Below are 24,510 nucleotides of genomic sequence, written 5' to 3'. Positions count from 1 at the left end.
TAGAGGTAATAACGTTTGGGATTATGGCATTCGGGATTGCATCTTTGGGAATTATGGTTGGCACTGCTCTTACTCTCTCTCCTGGATCACTTATATTGGGGGACTCCAACTGCCATGTCATTATAACATTCAAGCAGTCCTCTGGAGTGGTCCATATTCTGAGGAACTGATGCCTCTTTCCAAAAGCCAGTACACTGCAAGGCCTTCTGCCAACGTATACTGCAGACCCAGTTAAACTCGCAGATGACTACAGCCCTGGCAGAAAGCTTCACTGTACCTTCAAGCCAAAGACATCTGAAACCAGAACCACCCAGTTGAGCTGCTTCTGGATTTTTGGCCTGCAGAAATCATATGAGATAATGCTTACTGTTGTTTCAAGCTGATACATTTAGGGATAATTTGTTCCACAGCAACAGACAACTAATACAATATCCCACCGTAATCCAGGGTCCTTCGGTGGAGTCTCCAGCTAGCACTGAGAGGAGAGTCACAGTGCAGTTTCAAGAGTTCTTGAACAAGGCCACACCATCTGCAGCAGAGAACTAGTCACTGTTTAAATAGCACATCTAGGCATGCTGCTGCATAGATTCTACTATTAACCGAGAGTCTGACCCTTGACCAAGCAGCTGTTTGACCAAAGCTACTCATCATGAGCTGAGTACTATCAGATCCACCAAGCAATAACATTGGGTGGCAACAAGCCATTTCATGATGGGAAGAGTATATTTGGCATCAGGTTTAAGGTGGCCCATACTTGTATAAGAAGTATTAATTTTTAATCAGATTGAAGTAAGTTAAGGATGGGCTAATGTAATCTCTTGGTTAACCACTAAAAGAATCATTTTCAAATGTGTAGTCTTTGACATTATATTCTTAATCCCACAATTACTGAAAGTAAAACATTTACTCCAATTTTAAAATGTCTAAAAAATTTTACTTCATCTGGTAAGAGGTAGAAATTATTTTTCTTTTTACAAAACTGTGTCACCTGCATGAAAAAAAAGATGTGCTTTAGAACGCCCTCCTCAATACTGGATATGTTATTCAACAATAAAGGGCTAATGAGTGGCCCTTCATTATTGTGAATGGGAAACATTGTATGAAATACCATTTCAGGAGAAACACAAAACAGAAGACATGATCTTTAAGGTACCTAAACCTCTGCCAAAATGGAATACATCATTATTGAGAGGGTATTTTAAATTAAGTTCTTTGCTTTAAACAAGAGACCTGGATGGGTGGCTCACACCTGTAATTTCAGCACTTTGGGAGGCTAAGGCGGGTGGATTGCTTGAGCCCAGGAGTCTGACACCAGCCTGGGCAACATGGCAAAACCCTGTCTCTACCAAAAAAAAAAAAAAATTTAAATCTGGGAATGGTGGCATGCACCTGTAGTTCCAACTATTTGGGAGGCTGAGGTGGGAGGATTGCTTGAGCCTAGGAAGCAGAAGTTGCAGTGAGCTGAGATCTCACCATTACACTCCATCCTGGGTGACAAAGCTAAACCTTTTCTCAAAAAAAAAAAAGAGAGAGAGAGACAGAAAGAGAGAAAAGAAAAAACAATAACAACAACACAACAAGATGACCATTCAAACTGTCTCAAGTGGAAGCGTATTTATTTACAATGGAATTTCTCATGACTAGGAAACAAAAAATAATAATATGTAGATCTATAGAGGGTTTGGCTAAAAGCTGGAGCTTTGGAATCCAACAAATCTAGCTTAGCTGTTCCATTTACTAGATGCTACTTGGAAAAGTTAGTTGACCTGTCAAGGTTTTGATACCCTTTTATTTAAAACAATAATAGTAGTTACCTCATAGAGTCTCAGAGATTAAGTTAGATAATGTATGTCGAGTGTTGGTAGACTGTCTTTCTTAAAGTACTCCATATATGTTAGCTATTACTATTATTCTTATCCCAAGGGCAGTTGTGCTCCTTGTAGACTATACTTGGTGTTATGGACTGAATGTTTGTGTCCTCCCAAAATTCCTATGTTGAAATCTAATCCCCATTGTGATGGTATTTGGAGATGGAGCCTTTGGGAGGTAACTAGGTCATGAGGGTGGAGCCCTCATGAATGAGATTAGTCCCCTAAAAGAGGAGGCCAGAGAACCAGCTCACCCTACTTTTTCCACTTAAGTAACACAGTACTCTGTAGACCAGGAAGAGGATGCTCACCAAGTACTCAATCCTGCTGGAAACCTGATCTCAGACTTCCAGCCTTCAAAACTGTGAGTAATAAGTATTTGTAGTTTTAACCACCCAGTCTATGGTAATCTGTGACAGCAGCTTGAATTGACTAAGACAAATGATCTGTTAGTAGGCTTCTCCAGAGAAACAGAACCAGTAGAATACACGCATATCTAGAACTAGACATTCATTTTAAGGAATTGGCTTATGCCATTGTGGGGACTGGCAAGTTCAAAGTTTGTAGGGAAGCCAGAGCTTCAGGTGTGAGTTGATGGCTGCAATCTTGAGTTGGAAATCCACAGGACAGGCTGGCAGACTGGCAGGCTTTTGTTGGGACTGTTTTTGGTCTGTAGCTGTTGGTGTTTCCATGTTTCCAGCTTCTTCAGCTCCAAGTCTGGGCTACATGAGGCAGGAAGAAAACCCAGAGAACTCAGCAGGTGTTGCTACGTGGAACCCCGGGTCCAGGATCCCTAGCCAGTCTACCTCCTCTCCAACTTTCACAGTCTTCTTATATTTGTTTTATATACAATTGTTCGGGGGTTTTAGCTTTCCTTAGTGGGAAGAATAGTGAAAAGTGTGTCTACTCCACCTTCCCAGGAGCAGAAGTATTCAGATTATGTTTTAAATGTAGCTGAATTTGTTTCCTTTTGTGGTTTCTGGGTTTAGTATATTTATGAAGGCCTCCTTCATGCTAAAGTCATAAATAATTTTCTCATGGTTTCTCCTGGGATTATTTTTTTCACATTAAAATCTTAACCATTTGGAATCATCAGATAAAGTGGTTTCGTGTGAGTACTTGAATTAGCTAGCTACATTGCTCTGAAATGGTCAATTACGTAGCTACCTGATTTATTCTATGCAAAGTATGATCACCATTTGCCTTTGGCTATTTATAAAACTAGGACTTTAAAGGATATATACAACCAGCACTTCGAACCAGGCTAGAGCTACCTTTGGGGGAAAAATCTGCTCATCTACTAAAATAATTATGAGAAGAAGAAAATTTCTTTTTACTAAATTAAGATTTTGTCTTTGTCCATAGAAATGATGCTTCGATATTATCAAAGTTTACATAAACATGCCCTATTCCAATTTTAAATAAATACAAGTTTTTTTTTCAAAATAAACATCAGTAAATAGGTGCAAAAACACTTTGTGTCGGTTTTCTTTCCAACAAAAATAACTGCAATCTGTCGACCAAAAGTCAAACTCTGTAAAATATTTAAAGAGATTTATTCTAAGCCAAATATGAGTGAACATGGTCCGTGACACAGCCCTCAGGAGGTCCTGAGACCACGTGCCCAAGGTGGTTGGGGCACAGCTTGGTTTTATATATTTTAGAGGCATGAGACCTCAATCAAATACATTTAAGAAATACATTGGTTTGGTTCAGAAAGGCAGGACAACTCAAAGCGGGGAACTTCCAGGCTATAGGTAAACTTAAACATTTTCTGGTTGACAATTGGTTGAGTTTGTCTAAAGACCTAGGATCCATAGAAGGGAATGTTCAGGCTACAGATAAAGGATCGTGGAGACCAAGTTTTATTGTGCTGTGAGGAGGAATCTCTCAGATAGCAGACTTCAGAGAGAGAGAGAGCAGGTTGTAAAACGTTTCTTATCAGACCTAAAGGGGTGCCTGGCTCTTAGTTGATTATCTCCTGGATCTGGAAAGAAAGGAAGGAAAACAAAGGGGGAAGGGGATTCTCTATAGAATGTGGATCCTTTCCACAAAACACTTTGCAGGGCAATTTCAAGGCATGGCAAGGAAATATATTTTGCGGTTAAATATTTTTTCCTTGTCTCATAATGTTATGTCACAGTCAGATTGAAAAGCAAGTCACAATATACAGGGGTAAAATAAAACCCATCTGATGAGAATCCATGGTTTGTAGGGCATGACTCCCCAGATCCCTTGGGTAGGAATTTGGACAAGATAAATAATCAGAGGTTAGTCCTTAAATCTGATTTGAAATTTGAACTGCCATTGTTAATTTTCTAAGAGAATATAATCATAAAATTCAAGTTATATGCCTTCATTTTTCTTTTGCCTATATTTGTATGTATTTAACTTTTGAAATTTGCTTTTGTTTTCTAGTTGCCACATTATTAATAAGGATTCTTTGGTTCTAAGTGACAGAAATCCAAATGGGAAATGTATTTGCTTATGTAAGCAGACCTTGTAAGCCCCAAGTGTGTACTCTGTCAGAGCCCACTGGATTCGACAGCTCAAATAAGCGTTTCCTCTCTCTATCCCTATCTCGTTGGTGTCCATTTAATAACTGCATTTTCAGGTGCCTTCACATGTCAGGGGTCAGTTCTGAAGCCAAATCCTTGTACTTTACAATCTCTCCAAAGGAGAAACAAATAAAAATAATAATAAAAGCCCCCCTTCTTCAACTTCAGGAATGAAAAAAATCTCTGGGAATTGCTCTGATTGTCCTCATTGCGACCTAGGAGGCCAATCACTACTGGCAACAACCATAAAACCACCTAAATCGGAAGAGCCAGTTTCCACTCAAGAAGGGCGCTAATTTGCTTCAGAAGTGGGGGAGACAGGATCCCGAGAAGATGAAAACACTGCAAGAATATCCACTATAAGAATTTCTGGCCAGGTGTGGTGGCTCATGCCTGTAATCCTAGCACTTTGGGAGGCCGAGGTGGGCAGATTGCCTGAAGTCAGGAGTTTGAGACCAGCCTGGCCAACATGGTGAAACCCCTTCTCTACTAAAAAATTTCATAAATTATCCCATCATGGTGGCAGGCGCCTATAGTCCCAGCTAATCAGGAGGCTGAGGCACGAGAATCTCTTGAACCCAGGAGGCAGAGGTTGCAGTGAGTTGAGATTGCGCCACTGCACTCCAGCCTGGGGGATACAGCGAGGTTTTGTCTAAAAAAAAAAAAAAAAAAGAGAGAGATTTTCTATGATGTTTTGTACTCAATAACATTAAAACTCAAGTAAACTCATATATATGGAAGCTGACCAAAAACAGTGTTTTTTTTTTTTAAGGGCCTTGGGAATATCCATTACACCCTGTAAAATAACAGCTTATCTTCAACCCTGTATGATCTTCTGGCTGCAGGGATACTACAGTGAGGTTAACATGTTAAGAATGTACAATGTGCTAGTTAAAACTGCAGACCTCACCAAGCACCAGCTCTGCAATTTTGGATAAATTAGGCAACCTCTTTAAAGTTCCTCATCTGTGCTACTGGATAAAGTCCAATTCACAGGGTCATTGTGAATATTATACAAAATTATTTCAGGGATAGAATAACTTTCACTGTTAGCTATTATTATTATCTACTGAATTAAAAAGCAGAATCTGATTTCTTAAACTAACTGGCCAATTCAATATTGTATTACATCAGCTCTAGGTACCAGAAGTATTGGAATAGTAAGAGTATTCAAAATCCTTTAGGTCCTATTTTTGTTTGAGAATAGTTTTTGATAGCATATTGAAAACAATTCAACATGGGAAAAAAATAAGATGACCACGTGTTCTGTTGGTATCATAATGGAAAACGCTGTTTTAGATAATTTACGATAATCAGAACCAACCCCATTTTCTGACCACCCCTTTCCTAACATACATCTAAGGACATTTTTGATATTGATATGGCTTATGCTTGAATTTCTCTTTGCCCAATGTTAAAGTTCCTATTCATGCCAGCTCTATCTGTTAGTTCTGATTCATTTAGTAATTCATGACAATAAAGGAGAAAAGTACCTCTATGTTGCCACTGCTATTTTCCTAATTCTGTTACCTTTAAGCAGGCTTAAAAGGACTCCTTGTGGTCCAGGAGTTTCAGGACCCTTCACCAATTACTACAGGAAGATAAGGCCCGAATGAAACTCAGCAAACGGGAAGCTGAGACTCCTTGCTACCTTTAGATCATTAGCATATCATTATAATGCTAAGCTTCTCACCCAGAGGAGAATCGCTGCCTTTTCTGAACGTGGGGTGTATGCGGACACGTTTATGATCTATGCCTGTGCATCTGGCGTTCCTCTCTGAATATGCTTACCTATCTTCCACCCAACATCTAACTCCTTAAAGTTCCCCAGCTTCCCACAGCTTGGGAGGAAGGTGTCTTTAGAGCAAGAGCTCTCTCCTTTTCCATTCCTGGCCAGGAATAAAACCTGCCTGCCTTTTTTTCCCCAAATGTATGTTCTTTTTTTTGCAGCTAATGCAGAGCAGGGAAATAACTCAGTTTACTGGCTGACAATTTCTTCTGCTTTTCCACAACCCTCCAAGGTATGCAAAGACGGGCCATGCCCTCTTGCCAGAGTCCTCCACAGCATGTGACAGAGTGGGGTGAAGAAAAGGAGAATTGATGGTAACACAAACGTTACAAAAAATCACTAAAATCTGGGAACTCAGGTAAAAAGCATGTCAGTGGGAGAGGGAGGGCTGTGAGGGCTCCTTTACTACCTAAAGATAAATGTTCATCAGTGTGTATATAGATGAAATACTTGGATGAATGATTTTATTTTTTTCCGAGGGAGGCTTGTCATGATTAACAAATTCAGTCTAAATTCGCCTGCTGAATTCCTAACCAGTTAACCCTCAACATAGAATTTACTCAAAGTCATCCTAGAGCCAGCGGTGGTATAGGGCGTGTGTGGTATAGGCTATTATGTTTGGGCTAGGAAAAAAATAATGGAGTGTAAGGAAGATAAAAATCCACAAGATAGGCACGAGCCGCAGCGGCTCATGCCTGTAATCCCAGCATTTTGGGAAGCTGAGGCGGGTGGATCACCTGAGGTCAGGAGTTTGAGACTAGCCTGGCCAATATGGTGAAACCCCGTCTACTAAAAATACAAAAATGGCTGGGTGCAGTGGCTCACGCCTGTAATCCCAGCACTTTGGGAGGCTGAGGCGGGCGGATCACGACATCTGGAGATCAAGACCATCCTGGCTCACATGATGAAACCCCATCTCTGCTAAAAATGCAAAAAATTAGCTGGCGTGAACCCGGGAGGCAGAGCTTGCAGTGAGCCAAGATTGTGCCACTGCACTGCAGTCTGGGCAACAGAGCAAGACTCTGTCTCAAAAAAAAAAAAGTACAAAAATTAACTGGGTGTAGTGGCAGGCACCTGTAATCCCAGCTACTCAGGAGGCTGAGGCAGGAGAGTCACTTGAACCTGAGAGGTAGAGGTCGCAGTGAGCTGAGATAGTGCCATTTCACTGCCGTGTGGGCGACAAGAGCCAAACTCTGTCTCAAAACAAAAACAAACAAACAAAATTCCACAAGATAGAATTTGATCAGCAAAGTGAGGTGAGAATTCTAGTCATTTTGTTCTGCAACTGTACATATTAAAATAATTATTACTTTGCTGTTCACCAATATTTGTCAAGTTCCCTATTATTTTTTAAGTTCTCTAATATTTGCCACTCCCCAACAAATTATAAAACAAGATGAGTTGTTTATATTTGTAGGCACGATTTATTTTAAAATCCACACAAGAAACTTAGAAATGCAGCATTATCTTCAGACATCACATTCTAGCTCTGTTTAAATACCACATATGCTAAAAACCGACGCCAGGACATTCTCTAAATGAGTTACAAATCAGTTTCTGGAAAGGAAGTGCTCCATGAAAAGCTTATAGCAAGATAACTCAGGCTTTCAGGTGGAGTGTGGCACGTGAATTAGCCTTACAATAATTGTGTACATAGTATGTTTAGTCATTATTGAATCAAAAGTTTCAGGAAGTACCTTTTTTAATGCACATGCTGAGAGAACCGTCAATATGCCTTTGTTCCTGCTGAGGGATCTGCCATTCTGGAGGTACAAATACTGCAGATAGAATATCACCGCAGGACTACGTCAAGTTCAGAGTGTTCAGGATAATTTCTATATAAAACTACAATTAGCTGAACTATGGCAAAGGTCCTTGAACATAAAGCTTTTCATTTCATTGCATCTTAATAAGTAGAATGCCACTACAGTAAATGCTGTTTATATGTATTTTATTCACATAAGTTATGATTTTTCTAACTACCCATCTCTGTAGCTATAAATTTTTTCCTTCCTGAAAATCTCTCTTCCACACCTGTTCTGCTTGTCCCTTTGTTCCCTAAAGCCTGTATTTTTTCTTTAAGGGGATCTATTTTCCTTTGAAACAATTGCTGGAAAGCCAGCCTCAGAAAGGGAATAGGAATGTTTTTCCTGTATTTTGAAACAAAAAATTTTCCATAGGAATATCCATTCAATTATAGAACAGAAATCAATAGGAAATTAGGGCATGGTCAACAGGGGTTTGCTTGAAAACCTCTATTCTATGAAATGTGGACTCCTGCCATGGTACCATGCAGGTATAACGAGGCGAGGACAATGCATTCCCATGAGTTTTCCAGCTTCTTGCAGGGTGAGGACCATCCACACTGGCACTTGCTCTGGCTTTTACTCCTCAGACACCTGTGGCCCTGCAGGAGCATCCTGTAAGCCTTCCAACTCAGCTTCACTTTCAAGAGATTCTTTCTTTCCTTCCCCGGAATCTTCAGGATTGGAATCCTTTTGAGAGATACCCACTTCAGCCTCTGGTTGCTCTTCATTAACACAGTTAGAATTGACATCAAGTTTGCCGTCTGATTAAAAAAAGAAGAAGTTATTTTGTTCCTACCATGTGTCAGACACTCTTCTCCATGCTTTACATGTATTATTTAATCTTCCTATCAACTACATGAGGTATATTATTATCTCTACCGTCATCGCTAACATTATTTTACAAATGAGAAAACCGAGAAGAGAGAGGTTTGGTAACTTGCTGCAGTTTCCTGGCTAGTGAGACAGCAGAACCAGCATTTGAACTCAGGCCTCCGGCTCCAAAGCCATCTCTAAATCAAGATTGTTGCTTGGGATTTGACAAAGCCTGTATTTGAATACAGCTTTTCTGTGAATTTGTTTGATGTCCTTGGAGAGGTAACTGCCTACATGCAGTTGTTTCCCTTGTCTATAATATGTAGGTAATAAAGGCTATTCTACATTGGTGAAGAATAAAGTTGTCTGTAACATTTAGAGCAGTGTTTGGTGCATGAATGATGCTTAACAACTGGGAGTGAGCATTCTACTGACAATCTTATTCTTCCTCAATGGTGTGTTAGTAATGAACATTTGTTACTTTCTGTCCGTATCACATAGAATAAAAAAGTTTGGTCAAGAAAACAAGAGAAGGCATGGCAGTCAGAAAGCCTGACTATTCTCTTAAGGATAAATGGTTTAATTTGTGTACAAATCATTTAATTCCACTGCGAGTATTTCTCAACCCAGTAGTAAAGGGGATATGGTTCCTTGAGAGGTGGAGGCGGAAATGCCTGGTGTCAGAGTAACCGAGGCATCTTTTTCAAACTACATGCACTCCCCCAGAACATATGACATATTCTCTGGAATGAGGCGTGAGGGTGGGGGCAGTTCTCCTTTCCAGTCTGATAATCACTGCTGAAGCAACTCACTATTTCTGATGAAAATGGGTCACAAAACCTCAAGAGGGATGGAGAAAAAAAAAATACAAAATTCACTGCTCTGACACTTGTAGAAATTTGATCTGTATATTAGATCTGCAATTTAATGAATGATTTATAAATATACTCTGTAATTTCACCTGTAGTTCTGAAATTTAATTAAGGAATTTAAAGGCTTCCACCCTTAAAATCTTCTGGTAGCCATTAGTGGAAATTTAATTAATTCCCTTATTCAAAGACTTTAAAATCCTTCATGAGCAGAATATAAGTTAATACCCATTAAGAGTCCCATTGTGCCAGGGTAGTCACCTAAGCTAGAATGTAAAATATGAAATAAACTACATCCCTCAGAATTTGACATCTCTGTTTTCCAGTGATGTCTAGGCTGACTATATCCTAAGAACTTAAAAAAGGGACACATTTAAATTTAAATGTGATTCTTACATTGGTCACTCCTGAGCTCCTATGGCTTCCAGAGAAGACTGAGTGTCAGTGTGTTAAGATCACCTATCACCTCTCTCTCCACTAAGAAGCAGAGTGAACTCGGTTTTTATATACGTACGGTTTTCCTCTTGTCTCTTTTCTTTGGCAGCCTCCAGTTGTTGCTTTTCGTAAATGTCCTTCAGATTCTTACAGATTTTCTTATGGGTAAACCAGTGTGTTTTCTGGCAGGTTTGATCACAATATATTACCTGAAAGCAATTGTTGGTTTATTTTCATTTCCAAAGCTTGGGTTGTATGATTTCCCAACTATGACTAAACCAAGAACTAAGCTATAAAAATGTCATTTTCCATACTTTATTTTAAAACCATAATATGTGGTTGATATAGTTTGGATGTTGTCCCCTCTAAATCTCATATTGAATTGTGATCCCAAATGTTGGAGGTGGGGCCTAGTGGGAGGTGACAGGATCATGGGGGCGGTTTTCTCATGAACAGTTTAGCACCCTTCCCTTGGTGCTGTCCTCACAGTAGTGAGTGAGTTCTTACAAGATCTGGTTGTTCAAAAGTATGTGGCAACTCCCCCACCTCCACTTGCTCCAGCTCCTGCCATGTGACATGCCTGCTCCCCCTTCACCTTCCACCATAATTGAAGACTTCCTGAGACCTCACCAGAAGTTGAGCAGATGCCCATGCCATGCTTCCTGTACACCTTCAGAACCGTGAGCCCGTTAAACCTCTTTTCTTTATAAATGACCCAGTCTCAAGTATTTCTTTACAGCAATGTAAGAACGGCCTAACACAGTATCTGTGTATTGATTTAGATTTATAGTTTGTAGCTTTACTTTAAAACAATAATGAATATATAACAAACAGTCTACCAAAGACTTTAGCAAATAGCTTATTATGAACCCGCTATGTGCCAGAACTGGTACAGCACAATGACAAGGAAGACAGAGTTGTCCCAAAGGTAGCTAGCGTCAAGAAAAAGAAATATGGAAGAAGGGAGAGAGGCAGGCACCTAAATACATAATTTCTTAACAGTACAGGATGTAAGAGTGATGGAGGCATAGAGGAAGCAGCAACTCACTCTAGCTGTGGTGAGTCAAGGTAGACAGAAAAAAGGGAAAGAAGAATTCTAACTGGACAAAATATTTAGTACAAAAATACAGGAACAGGGAAGTGAATGATATGGTCAAGAACAGCAAGAAGTTTTTGTAAATGGCCTTATTTTTTTGCAAGTGGGGGTGGAAAGGAGACGGGAATGAATGTTATTAAACACTTATTATATGCCAAGCACTGTGCTAGGCCCTTATACATACATTGTATTATTGGCCCCAGTTCCTTATTAATCCTTGCATTCATGCACTTTCTCACATGATTTCAAAGTTCTCTGCACTGAAGGGGAGGAGACTTGACTTCAGACTGGGCCATGTAATTTGTTTCAGCCAACAACATGAAACAACACGGCAATTTCAAGGCTAGTCCTTGAGAGGTCTTCTGTGTTTCTACCTGGCCATGTGTACCTTTGCTATTGCCATGACAACATGCTCAGCCTAGCCTGCTGGTACAAGAAGGATAAGAGTCACATGGAGCACAACTGCCCCAGGTAAGAACAGCCAACCACAACTGTGAGAGAAAGACTAAATGATTATCGTTTTAAGCACTGAGTTTTAGTGTGTTTTTATAAGCAGTAATAATTAACCAATATAAATAGTTTGATTTAATTCTGGAATTTCATTTAATTCAGGAAACAGGTTCAGAGAAGTAAGTCATTAAACAAGATGAAGCTGAAGAAGTAGGTTACAGCAGGTTATAATGGGTTTCATACAACATGCTGGAGAATTTCAACTTAAAGTCAACAGACAGTTGATGCTACCTATGGGATTAAGTGAATGTACGGACACATGCATGTGTCCAGTATCTGGATATGAGAACAACACAATCAGATATGCCTTTTACAAAGATAATTCTGGCAGAAGGGGGCAGTACAGTCCATAGGGATTAAAGACTGGTAACAGTCAGAAACTATAGTTTTACAAGGATATGTTGATGAAGAGACTGTCATTAAAGTCAACATCAGAAGAGTAAAGAATGTATATTTATGAACTGTCCTATTCTAGGTTTCACATCTGCACCAGCCTTGGTCTCATGCCCCACAGAAAACCTTTCTTTTATTTTCTCATATTCATTCATTCATATCCTTTCTTTCCATGAGGTGATCAGCAAAGAGGCAAAGGAAGACTGGCAGTTTAGCAGAAGACAGACACAGTAAAGAACTATATTGATCCTATTAATTCTTTACCAAAACTACTTTTTAAGTATTAAATAGAATATTTTCATTGCTAGAATTTATTAGAAAACTAATGTCCACTCTTACAGAATATTAAAACTCAATCATCAGCTTGGCTGCATCTAAACCAGAGGTCAACAAAATAAAAAGAACTCCATTCTTACCATTTTGCAAACTGAACATCTTTTACTTGCTCCCTTTTCTCCACAGGTAGTGCAAAATTCCACATCCACAAAACCCACCTGGCCAGTGATGGCTTGGGTAAGGACGGAGAATGCAGTGGGATCAGAACCCTAGAGTGGGAATGAGGAGGAGAAAAAACAAATTCTGAAATCACCATGGAAACATTACAGAGGTATCAGCCCATGGACACTGCTGTCCTACAATGTGACACAAAAAGGAAGAAATCATTAAGGCTATAGATTACACAGGCTTTAAGACAAAATGACAAAAATCTTTTAGAATATACCATTTTCTGTACAAAACATACGAAAAGTCAGTCACATGTGCAAATAATTAAAGAGAAAAAAACACCCTCAATCTAGAACAAAAGTATTTTTCCAACGTGGATAATTCAGTAAGCCCATAGCGTTTCAGATTTAGGAGAATAACTCCAGAGTGGATTTTTTTTCTGCGAGCTGACATCCAGAAAATATTCATATTCCGTGAGACAATTATAGGGCACATCAAAAATGTTTAACTATCTTAATTCTGAAAAGTTTAGTACAATCTAAGTATTTTAAAGACAATATATTTAAACTCATTTACTTGATGTTGGCTTGCAATTCAAATAAATTATCACCATTATAATTGGTATGTTCCAAATTTGTTAAGAAACACACATGCAGCAATTGAATCAAAGTATTAAGAAAAACCAAATGTGTGAAACTTATTACTAGTGGGCAATGGAAAATTAAAATAGGTTAAAAAATATTTATAATTTTTATTTATTTTTATTTTTTTGAGATGGAGTCTCACTCTGTCACCCGGCTGGAGGTGCAGTGGCTCGATCTTGGCTCACTGCAACCTCCGCCTCCCAGGTTCAAGCGATTCTCCTGCCTCAGCCTCCTCAGTAGCTGGGATTGCAGGCGCCCGCCACTACACCCAGCTAATTTTTTGTACTTTTTTTTTTTTTTGAGATGGAGTCTCGCTCTGTCGCCCAGGCTAGAGTGCAGTGGTGTGATCTCCGCTCACTGCAAGCTTCGTTTCCTGGCTTCACGCCATTCTCCTGCCTCAGCCTCCCGAGTAGCTGGGACTACAGGCGCCCATCACCACGCCCGGCTAATTTTTTTGTATTTTTAGTAGAGACGGGGTTTCACCGTGTCAGCCAGGATGGTCTCGGTCTCCTGACCTTGTGATCTGCCTGCCTCAGCCTCCTAAAGTGCTGGGATTACAGGCGTGAGCCACCGCGCCCAGCCAATTTTTTGTATTTTTAGTAGAGACAGGATTTCACCATGTTGGCCAGGCTGGTCTCGAACTCCTGACCTCGTGGTTCGCCCACCTTGGCTTCCCAAAGTGCTGGGACTACAGGCATGAGCTACCGCACCCAGACTATAAACCTTTTTTTACAAAGAAAATTATAAGGGGCTGGGTGCGGTGGCTCGCGCCTGTAATCCCAGTAGTTTGTGAGGCCAAGGCAGGCAGATCATTTGAGGTTAGGAGTTTGAGAGCAGCCTGACCAACTTGGTGAAGCCCTGACTCTACTGAAAATACAAAAATTAGCCAGGCATGGTGGCACGCCTGTAGCCCCAGCTACTTGGGAGGCTGAGGCAGAAGGATCACCTGAGTCCAGGAGGCAGAGGTTGCAGTAAGCCGAGATCGTGTCACTGCACTCCAGCCTTGGTGACAGTGCAAGACCTTGTGTTTAAAAAAAAAAAAATCATAAGGGTAAGTATTTATCTGTCTGAGACGATGCTACTAAAACCTATTTAGCAAAAAATAATCACAGCGTTTCTATTTTTCTTACCTACTCCTAATAGTTCTTTGTTCTGAGTTTTTCAAATTTGTTCATTTGTTCCAAACCAGCATTTTGACACTCTTTATAATTTTCATTTTCATTTGAGTATTTGCTTTTTCTAAGAATATTTGTTTTTATATTATCTTACCAACTGTACATAATAGAGGTTTAAAAATACCACCTGGGAACAATGTCCTACACTGTTCTGTATACTCAAGATAGTCAAAGAAAATATTCAAAGATTCAAGAAGTATTTTAAAAGTAGCACTCATTTTGAAACTGCCATGTTCTTCTTGAATACAAATAATAATGACTGGGTCTACTTTCACATGAAAGTGCTACAAATTCTCTTTTGTGCTGAGCCGTGAGACAGGCAGAAGCCAGAATTCCACAACAGCAGAGGGAACCAAAAGCTGAGCAGGAGGGCCCAGGCATTAGCACTGTCAGAAAACAACACAGTGAAGCTCACAGCAGCCAGCCCTGAGAACCATCGTATGCTGGGAAAAGGTGGGCATCACTTCAGAGGGTTAGAACTTGCAGAATATGAAAATCCATTAGGCAGTAAACAATGGCTGTGATACGCACAATCACAAGCATTTGGGATGAAGTTTTCCAGACAGAAGAACATAAAACTCTCAAAGAACAAAAATGTTTAAAGAAAAGTCTTTCTAAAATGCACTAAATACTATCTTAACTTTATTATAAACCTTTTCTTGATGACTCAGATCACTGGGATAAACATTAATCATTATACTCTAGGCCGGGTACGGTGGCTCACGTCTGTAATCTCAGCACTTTGGGAGGCCAAGGCGGGCAGATCACTTGAGGTCAGGAGTTCAAGATCAGCCTGGCCAACATGGTGAAAACCCGTCTTTACTAAAAATGCAGAAACATTAGTCGGGCGTGGTGGCGTGTGCCTGTAGTCCCAGCTACTCGGGAGGCTGAGACATGAGAATCGCTTGAACCTGGAAGGCTGAGGTTGTAATGAGCCAAGATTGCGCCACTGCACTCCAGCCTGGGTAACAAAGCAAGACTCCCCCTCAATAAAAAAAAAAATAATAATAATTATACTCTATAAACTCTAATTACATTATTCTATTATATGGAGCTAGGATAACTTGTTGACCATGATATTGACCTGCTTTTTTTTTTTTTTTTTTTTTTTAAAGAACTCTGGGTTGCTGTTTTAGTTTTTCTGTTTTTTCCCATAAAGGTAAAAGGTCAGCAACCATTTGTGAGTGCTGGAAATCCCACATAACAGGTACTGCTAGTTGCTTCTCTGATATCAATTCTCCCAGCTTCCTCACTAACAGAAGCGTAATTTTGTTCAGAGAAGCAGTGTTTAGAAAAGCCAAAAAAAAATAATTTTCCTGGACTCCTGTGTAGCTAAGGAAAGTCATGTGATACAGGCAGAGGGCTTCTGGGAGAGCTTATGTTTTCCAGATATAGACCCCTTTGCTCTTCCTGCCTGCCTGGGATAGGAATGTGAGCTGGAGGAGGAACATCAAATGCCTCGTAACCATGAGATCATAAGTATGCGTATGAGAACCTACACAGCTAAGGAATATTGGAAGGGAAAGATGAGAAAGTGTTTGGGTCCCCAAACTATTTTTAAGTCACTATGCCAGACCTAGTCTGCCTACCTTTGGGCATCTATGTATATGTGAATACATAAACCCTTATCTATTTAATTCATGGTTGGTTGGGCTTTGATATGTGCTGCCAAGACACATTTGTAATTGACAAATCATAATTTGCTAACTTTATTCTTCCAAAAGCATAAACACTAAATAGCCAACTATATTAAAAAGTATAAGTAAAGAAACTCTTGAAAGTAGGGGGAGCACACATGAATAAATTAATGCATGAGCTTTATGAGATGGTCTTGTCTGCTCAGGTCTTTCTTGTTTATTTTATGGTTCAGACTAGGTGAATTCTTAATGTACGAAGGAGCATCTGGAGCCCACTTGAAGCCCTGATGTTCCACACTGAGAATGACATAACAACCCAGAGTGAAGGCACAGAGAAGGGAACCAGATTTGCCAGAGGGAGGGAGGAAGCCGTGGATGGGACTGGTCTTAGGATCAATTTCTTGCCTGACAGACAAAAGCTGATCAAGTTTTTGATTGAAACGTATAAAAGCATGAATGGGTATAGATAGGGTAAACAAAAACCTATTCAAAATAGAAAAGGTGGCTGGGCGCAGTGGGTCATGCCTGTAATCCCAGCACTTGGGGAAGCCGAGGTGGGTAGATCACCCGAGTCAGGAGTTCGAGACCAACCTGGTCAACATGGTGAAACCCCATCTCTACTAAAAACACAAAAATTAGCTGAGCGTGGTGGCGTGCACCTATAGTCCCAGCTACTCAGGAGGCTGAGGCAGGAGAATCACTTGAACCTGGGAAATGGAGGTTGCAGTGAGCTGAGATTGTGCCACTGCACTCCAGCCTGGGCGACAGAAAGAGACTCTGTCGCAAAATAGAAAAGGCCAAATAAATTAAAATATATGACAAATGAATAGTAAGTAATTTAAATAACAGATAAAGTTAACAAAATGCACTTATATAGTGGGTAAGTATAAATAGGTTTTAAGTATGGACATTTTCTAATCAGAGGCATTAAGGTGGATTATAGGAAGCTGGGGCATACTTTGAGATTGTTATCAGGAACCACAGTGAGCCTTCCCATGGCTTATCCCACTACATCCCCACTGCCTGGACACTATCACCCTAGATGATCAATTCATACTTGCATCTAGTGTATGACTTTGTGCTGGTAACTCACATAGCTACAAGTGTACATGTGTGTACCTATATTATTACATAGTGGATGTATTTAAAATGTAAGTTTCTACCCTAACCATCTACATTTCAACATAGGGACGTCCTGTTTATTAAACTATGAACCATAATAAGGTAAGAAGAGGATCGTGAGATGGGAAATAAATAAACAGGAACAGGTTTGGCAGGCAAACCTATCTCCCCTTTGTTCCTAAAAATATTCTGAAATAATAAAAATAAATATTAAAGAGAACTTGCCTTTAACAATACAATATGTGGGAATTAGGTCTTACTGATAGAGTCAACTTAGGTAAGAGGAGCCTTACAATTTCAACAGGAGCAATGCTTCGAACCAGCTGCTGGAGGAGTGTAGCTTCACAGTAAGGAAATTTTCTGATACTTTCTCTAATGATCTTTTCTTGATACACTGGAAAGCCATCAGAAGCTCGGCCTTTTAACAAGCTGAAAGATATTTTTTAAAGAGTAATTGGAGGTGAATCACTAAGCATTCTCTCCTAGTTGAACCCAACAGTTTTTAGTAGTTTCTTCTGTTACTTATGATTTTCTTTGTCTCTTCAAATCATGATGACGGGCTCAATTCAAATTGCTGTTCAACCTATATGTTAGGCTAGGCCTTGTAAGGTTTTCCGGCCCATTAAATGAATATGCAAAGGTGACTACCACCATAAAACACACTAAACACTGTTATCAGATTAGCTAGTTACTTATTACCATGTCAGTTATTTGTACTAAGAATGAAAACTCTCATAGAGCCACACCCTTCAGACTTAGTTCCCTTTTCTAGGTAAGGATGCAAGAGAATTTGATCTCTGGTGGTCAGAGAACCAGCATAACACACAGCTCTCCAAGGTACAGTAACAGAGACACCCTGGATGCCATTACAGATCTAGAGCTGCAACCTAGGGCATAAAATATTCTTAAATTTGGACTTGGGCCACTTTCTCGCTGTGTGATCTTACACATGCTATTTAACCTCTCCAAACCTCAGATTCCTCATCTGTAAATCGCTGGTAACAACAAAAACATCACAGTAAAGGATACAGAACTGAATAATCACTCAATATAAGTATAACATTATTCTCTGTTTGTCAAAGACTAAATGTGATTCCAACAACAGCAGTTGCTGCCAAAATGTTTAATTTTGAAACACATAATAATGAGGCTTCATATAAAAAAAAATATTCACTTGAGTGTATTTTATAAATGACAGAGTAAAAAGAGTACCTTTTGATCAAGGTGTCCAGTTTATTCTCTCCATCTTTTAAGAAGTTAATGCATTTCTGAAAGATACAGCTTATGTAATGCATTTTCATAGCCAATACTTCATTCATGTCTCTTTGCTTCATACATTTCTCACAAATCAAATCCATCACTCTGTAGCATTTATTCAGGGCTGCTTCTTCTGTCAGCAGAGGATTCTCATTTACAAGCATCACGATCTAGAGGGAATCCCAGTGTACTCAGGTATTAAAGGAGAGACTTGTCCATGTACAAATTAGGTAGTCCATTTAGTTGATTTCAAAAGATTACCAAAGAAAGCCTTCCTTAGGATCATGAAGTTATTATGTTATTTGTTAGAATGCAAATTACCCAGAACTTATAGAACTAAAATTGTGGAATCTCTTGAACTCTGTATATCAAAGTTATAATGTGATCTGCCGTCTACCTACACCAGAGTGCCAGTATGCCACTCAAGAGCACGTGATTTTACAGTCTCTGTTAAATACACTTTTACTAAAGATAAACATGGCAAATTTGTACATTTTACATAAAGAATCAAATCATTGAGCAATAACCACTTTTAGTTAACATTACTCAGCTCTAGAATTTCATGGCTAGGAGAACTACAATTCTCATTAATTCTTACTAAGCACAAGAAAATGAGATTTTTTCAGAATGAAGTCTAAAAATGAAATATGCTTTACTTTCCAATTAACTATATTTCTCTGTGGAAATTTTCCTGAAGATGCTTCCAATCATCTACAGTAATGAGAACAGGTCAAAGAGGAAGCCATAAATAACTTTAAAGGGTAAATATTAGAATGATCAAATCTTACACATTATGAGTCCCACATTTCCTATGTATGCACAGATTATGCTCAAATTTAGTGTAATAAGGAGTATTTTTGTATTAGCTTTGTTGTAGGGTAGATTATTTGAAGTAGGTCTGCAAAGGACTGCTGTAAACATCCATGGTGGCATAACAGTAATGTAAACATGAATGTGAAAGTGGCAGGAGGCAGCCAAATGCCTAGAGAGAACAGGGGTGGGTCCTCGGTGAATCCCCACTTCCAAGCCAAAGACAGTTTAAAGCCTGAAAGCCAAGCTACAAATTAAATCCTTGAACTGGATTGAGAACTTGTCTTCCTGTTTGACTCAATTTCTTCTGATTAATCCCCACCCTTCACCTATTTTACATACACCTACCCTTTCCTAACTGGTTTTCTACACTGTTGTGCCCACCATTGAGTGGTGTCTTCGCTTTAACCTTTTTTACATACTCACAAACCAATCAGCATGCACTCCCCATTCTGAGTCCATAAAAGGACCTGGACCCAGGCACATGGGGCACTTTCCCACCTTTGGGTAGGGGAACCACCCCGCACTGCATCCCCTCTTTGCTGAGAGCTTTCCTTTCACTTAATAAATTTTACTCCACTCACTCTCCAGTGTCCACCTGTCTAATTCTTCCTGGTTGTAAGACAAGAACTTGGATCTAGCTGAACTAAGGAGCACAAAGACCACAACAAATGTAACAGGGACACAACCGTATGCACAGAGCAGACAGCCAGTCAGTACTTGCTAACCTACCTGTTACAGCTAAATCAATATCCCAGGGACTGTACATGTCAGGGAACAACAGGTAGATTTCCTGAATTAGATTCTTTTCTTTAGGCATGAAAAAAGATCATCTATTAGTAAAGCCCATAGCTAGCCCTCTAATTATAAATTTAACATAGATTAAATGTCCTTGTAAAATTAAACGAATTTCACTTTTTGACATTATTAGATTTATACACAATCCAGTGTTTTACAAAAATCCAGCACTTAATAATAAGTTATTAGACTTAATGATGTAAGTATAATCAGAATCCTTATTGATAACTCTCTCTACCAAAACTACTTTGACAATTTGTGGTGGAGAAGAAAAGACTCATTAATTATCTGTTTATACTTCTGCTAATTGTAATCATTTAAAGTTGTTTGATCAGTATTTTTATATATGGCATTTATAATCAACTATAGAATCTTAAACTTACAAGTGAGAATTCTTTCAAAAAATTTCAAACAGCACAGATTAATAATTTTTTGTTTGGAGACATCAGACCTTATCTATGTTTTAATACACAGCACAAATATACACCAAGAAAAATGACAAATAACCACATCATTAACATGAGCTTACTGAAACAACTACATAGCTGCACACAAAAGAATAATATTTGTACTTGTTTCCTTCCTTAATCTCTGCAGCATTATGAAGTAATATATTACAAAGGAAATCCTTTCTATTAATTAATGAGGAGGAGCAAATAAATATATTTCTATTGGCATTAAAAACTAGATAAATTTTTACCATTCAAAGGATTGCTACCTGAGAATATGTTTTATGTAGTGGCATTTTGAATTCTTTTTATTTTTTAAATCCTATTTTTAAAAACTGCTAAATCTACAATATTGGGCTTGAAAATCACAATAATCAAAGACATGATTGTTCTGTGCACATCTGCCTCCTGTCCACTCAGAGACCCTGCTCTGCTGACATTTTTTTCTGTGATTTTGTTTTTCTCCTAGATAACCTTCATATTCTGGGCATCAGCACAATCCTCCAAGTCCCTTTTGAAAACAAATGCATCCTTATTGCTATGGCAGCCACTTAATCTAGACACAAATACAGCTGTATTAGGTGCACTGTAATGAAAAGTGAGGTGTGTATTGGGGAGAATTTCTGAGCTTGTTTTAAAAGCTGTTTAACATTACACAGTGGTTATTACATTTTAAATAATACTCCATAGGAAAGGCCATGCTAGCTTAAAAAGGGGGTAGAGCAATAAAAGTGGGCCACAACAACAAAAGCAACTGGGTGGCTTTTATATCCAAAGGATGGATAAAAGAAAAGGTTTCGAGCGAATAGACTGTTTATACCTACAAAAAGCAAGGTCTGGTCTGGAGGAAGGTATATAATAGGATAGTCCCCTTTTACTGTAAAAAATATTATGTAGTCTATTTCAGACTATATACCTTTACAAATTATTGTCTGCATAATTATGCCCTCAATCTAATTTACTTAAAATATATACCTTCAAAGATAACTGAAGATAGAGTATTAATAATTATTAGGACATTTAACCCTGAAAGACTGGGTTCCAAGTAAACATAAAAAATTATTCCACAAGCCTGGCCAACATGGAGAAACCCCGTCTCTACCCAAAATACAAAAATTAGCCAGGCATGGTGGCGGGCACCTGTAATCCCAGCTACTCAGGAGGCTGAGGCAGGAGAATCACTTTAACCTGGAAGGCTGAGATCTGTACCACTGCACTCCAGGCTGGGCGACAGAGCAAGACCCTATCTCAAAAAAAAAAAAAAAAAAAAAAAATTCCACAAACCCTTACTGCAATCTGAAGGGGTAGAAATATAGATATGAAAGACAGTGAATCAGAAAAATACAGGGAACTTCTTCAAATCAATCTAAGCCAGAATATCCTGTATTGCTCAGGCAGTGGAGGAACAAGGGTCTTATAGAACCACACACATTCTCTACATTGAGAATTATTGTACCCTGACAGAAACCTGTCTCCCCATCCCAGCCAGCTCATGCCTGAGAGAGTGCCATGGACAGAGGTCAATGCTTCTCTAGGGAGTTCTCTTTTCCCTAGGTATGCTGGGAGGGACAGAAACACTAACACAGAAGAAAATACATATTTTTTAAAGGTTAAATTCTAAGCCCTCTGTATTCTCCACTAGAAACATGAGTATGCAGTTCACAACTGAATTTGCCCACTTAGTATCACAAGTGTTGCCTTTGGCAGTTCTTCCAGAATATTAAGAAAAACTCTGAATTTTCTAAAAATAAAAATAGCAGATTTCACTTTTCTGTCTGATGGGAAAGGTATCTACTAGTTTGTCATCTCTCTTAAGGGCCTAGAAAATTAATTTGGGTGGAGGAACACACAATGAGTAAATTTGGTTTGTTTCTCAACCTTCAAGTACTCAAGAAAGATGCACAAGGATGCATCGACAAAGTAATAAGATTATACACATTTTGGATCTTGTATCTTCGAATGAGTGTCAGTCTTCAAAAGAGTTACCTTATAAGAACTGTCCACTCATTTTCATGATGCTCAGCAGACTCCACAGATTCTTCTTTTGTAATACACTTCTGGGGAAATCTATTTTACTACATGATAGTAACGCCTTATGTTAAGGAAGAACCTTAACTTTTGACACAACTTACTATCTTGCTCACTTAAACAGCTCTGAACTACTATCAAATCTTTACTCTATGAGTAAAAGCATGTGATAGATACTGAAATTGAAATAGGACCTCATCACTGTAGCACACATGTAGCTGTGTAGTTTTCTGTGATGATTATTGAGGAAATTATACTTGTTTAGCTGGATTTTTTTGAAAAAATTATGTTGTAAACAACAACAGCAAAAGCTTGTATTTTTAAAATCTGGAAGACAATAGCAGTGAAATATTTCAGAATAGCTCTTGTTTCCCAGTTAAGCCATTTGAACTTATGTGTTGGCCTATGAAATTTGAAAATCTGATTTGATGAATTACTGGAAGAACTATGTTATTTAAAGGCATCAAATAGCCGCTTAGCTTAAAAATGTGCTCATGATTACATTTCAGAATCTTTCTTAGAAAGACAATTATTGTAATAGATGCTGTTAGTTACCCACATACATCCTTTTTACCAGGCCTGTATACCAGGCCCCAGGGGCTCTCAGAGGACTACCCTCATTGAAAGGGAGCTACCTCACTTGGTACTATGTGGGAGGCTGTCCTTTCCCTCTGGAGACAGGCCCCACCCAACAACAGACTGATGAATACAAAAGAATTCCTTTGCCTCTCTGGAGCCACTCACACTCCAGAGCTCCCGGTGGGATGAGGTGGAAGCTAGGCTTCAGCAAACCCATCTCTTTGCGTGGCTTTTCCTGATGCTTTAGTCTGTTTCTCTCTCGCGCGCTCACTTCCAGGTTTCAACGGAGAGTGTTCCTTCAATAAATTAACAGGCCAAAAGAGCCCACTGCAAGCTCTACATCTACAAAACCCAACCCAAGACAATTATGATCCTGTATAATAAAAGCAGTTTAAACTCTGAAGCAATATTTACATAAAAAGCAAATATGGTAGACACCACACTACCTTGACAGGATGAAGATTCGTTGTGGTGATAATTTTGTGCAGTGGGCCTGCCAACTTTGGGGGCAGTTTTGGCTCTTTATCCAGTCCCTGGGGCTTAGTGTAATAATCCAGTCTCTCTCGAGGAAAGAAATTGTTGATTATGGTCACACAATCATGTTGACCTTTTCATAGAAAAATAGAAAAGTTGTAGTTTTAGTATTAAAAAAACACATCTGGTTTTTAAAATTAATTATGTTGCTATTTTTGTGATGTAAACATGCACCAATATCTTTATTTTTCAGGAAAGGAGAGTAGAGGAGGAGGAGGAGAGATAAAATATTTTAGAGAACATTTATAAACATTCCTTGTAAAGTTGATAAACAATCTTTGAAAGACACAGAATCCAAAATACATATGAAGATTATGTGGATTACAAAAGAAAGCACTGCTCAACTTGTAAGAGACCTTAAGTATTTTCTAACAGTTGCTTGTAAGTTAAATGTCTCTTCTTACCAGCCTACACAAATGATGCTCATGTTTCCCTAATCACATCCGGTTGTATTTACACAAAATTTAAATTTACTCCATATAAAGTATTGTTCTTACTATAATGATAATATTAAACTAAACCCCTCTCCCCCTTATCCCCTACCCCCTAAATTTGAGAAAAGCTTGCCCTCTTTGTGAAATGTAGAGAAAAGGCTTTTGCTTCCATAAGCTTGGAATCCACATCGTGGCTTTGCATAGAATTCCAAGCCACTTCTCTAAGCCATCTCTAGTTAAAAATGATTCTATGAAAGCAAATTCTTCCCTGGCGAAGCTGCTGGCCTGCAAGTGTGCTCCTGTGGCCTCCCCTCCCTAGCTCCCTCTCCACTACCTCTCCGGAGCAAAGCAGTGGCCACTCTGGGCAAGCAGGTAGAACCCACAGGGCACACAGGAGGGCGCAGGCTCTTCCTGGATCTCCGGAGGAGACTTCTTCCTCCGCTCTGCCTGATGAGGGCTG

General features: G+C 39.1%; 1 protein-coding gene and 1 long non-coding RNA gene across 3 annotated transcripts in view; one reads left to right on the top strand and one right to left on the bottom strand.

Moving 5' to 3' along the window:
* The first annotated feature begins 2,041 nt into the window (after positions 1–2,041).
* Positions 2,042–24,158, top strand: LOC129060377 (uncharacterized). 2 transcript variants are annotated; one of them, XR_008527027.1, is made up of 6 exons: positions 2,042–2,232; positions 6,448–6,573; positions 10,702–11,707; positions 12,602–12,746; positions 20,945–21,078; positions 23,810–24,158. It is a non-coding gene; the product is annotated as an uncharacterized LOC129060377 (long non-coding RNA). The 2 variants fall into 2 exon arrangements; XR_010140869.1 differs by lacking the exons at positions 20,945–21,078; positions 23,810–24,158 and having other exon boundaries at positions 10,702–10,820; positions 11,547–11,707; positions 12,602–12,968.
* The window catches only part of ANKMY2 (ankyrin repeat and MYND domain containing 2), a 46,094-nt gene continuing 29,203 nt past the window's right edge, over positions 7,620–24,510 (bottom strand). Inside the window, exons 5-10 of the mRNA XM_002818184.5 lie at positions 23,529–23,689; positions 18,374–18,588; positions 17,455–17,590; positions 12,556–12,684; positions 10,220–10,349; positions 7,620–8,784 (exon numbers count right to left, since the gene is read on the bottom strand). Coding sequence (XP_002818230.1) covers positions 8,600–8,784; positions 10,220–10,349; positions 12,556–12,684; positions 17,455–17,590; positions 18,374–18,588; positions 23,529–23,689 — 956 coding nt within the window. The 3' untranslated portion in view covers positions 7,620–8,599. The remainder of the gene's footprint in view (positions 8,785–10,219; positions 10,350–12,555; positions 12,685–17,454; positions 17,591–18,373; positions 18,589–23,528; positions 23,690–24,510) is intronic.

This window comes from Pongo abelii, chromosome 6 (genome assembly GCF_028885655.2).
Source record: "Pongo abelii isolate AG06213 chromosome 6, NHGRI_mPonAbe1-v2.0_pri, whole genome shotgun sequence".
NCBI lineage: Eukaryota > Metazoa > Chordata > Mammalia > Primates > Hominidae > Pongo > Pongo abelii.
Note: the sequence above shows the minus strand (reverse complement) of the source record. Positions and strands in the feature narration are given on the sequence as shown.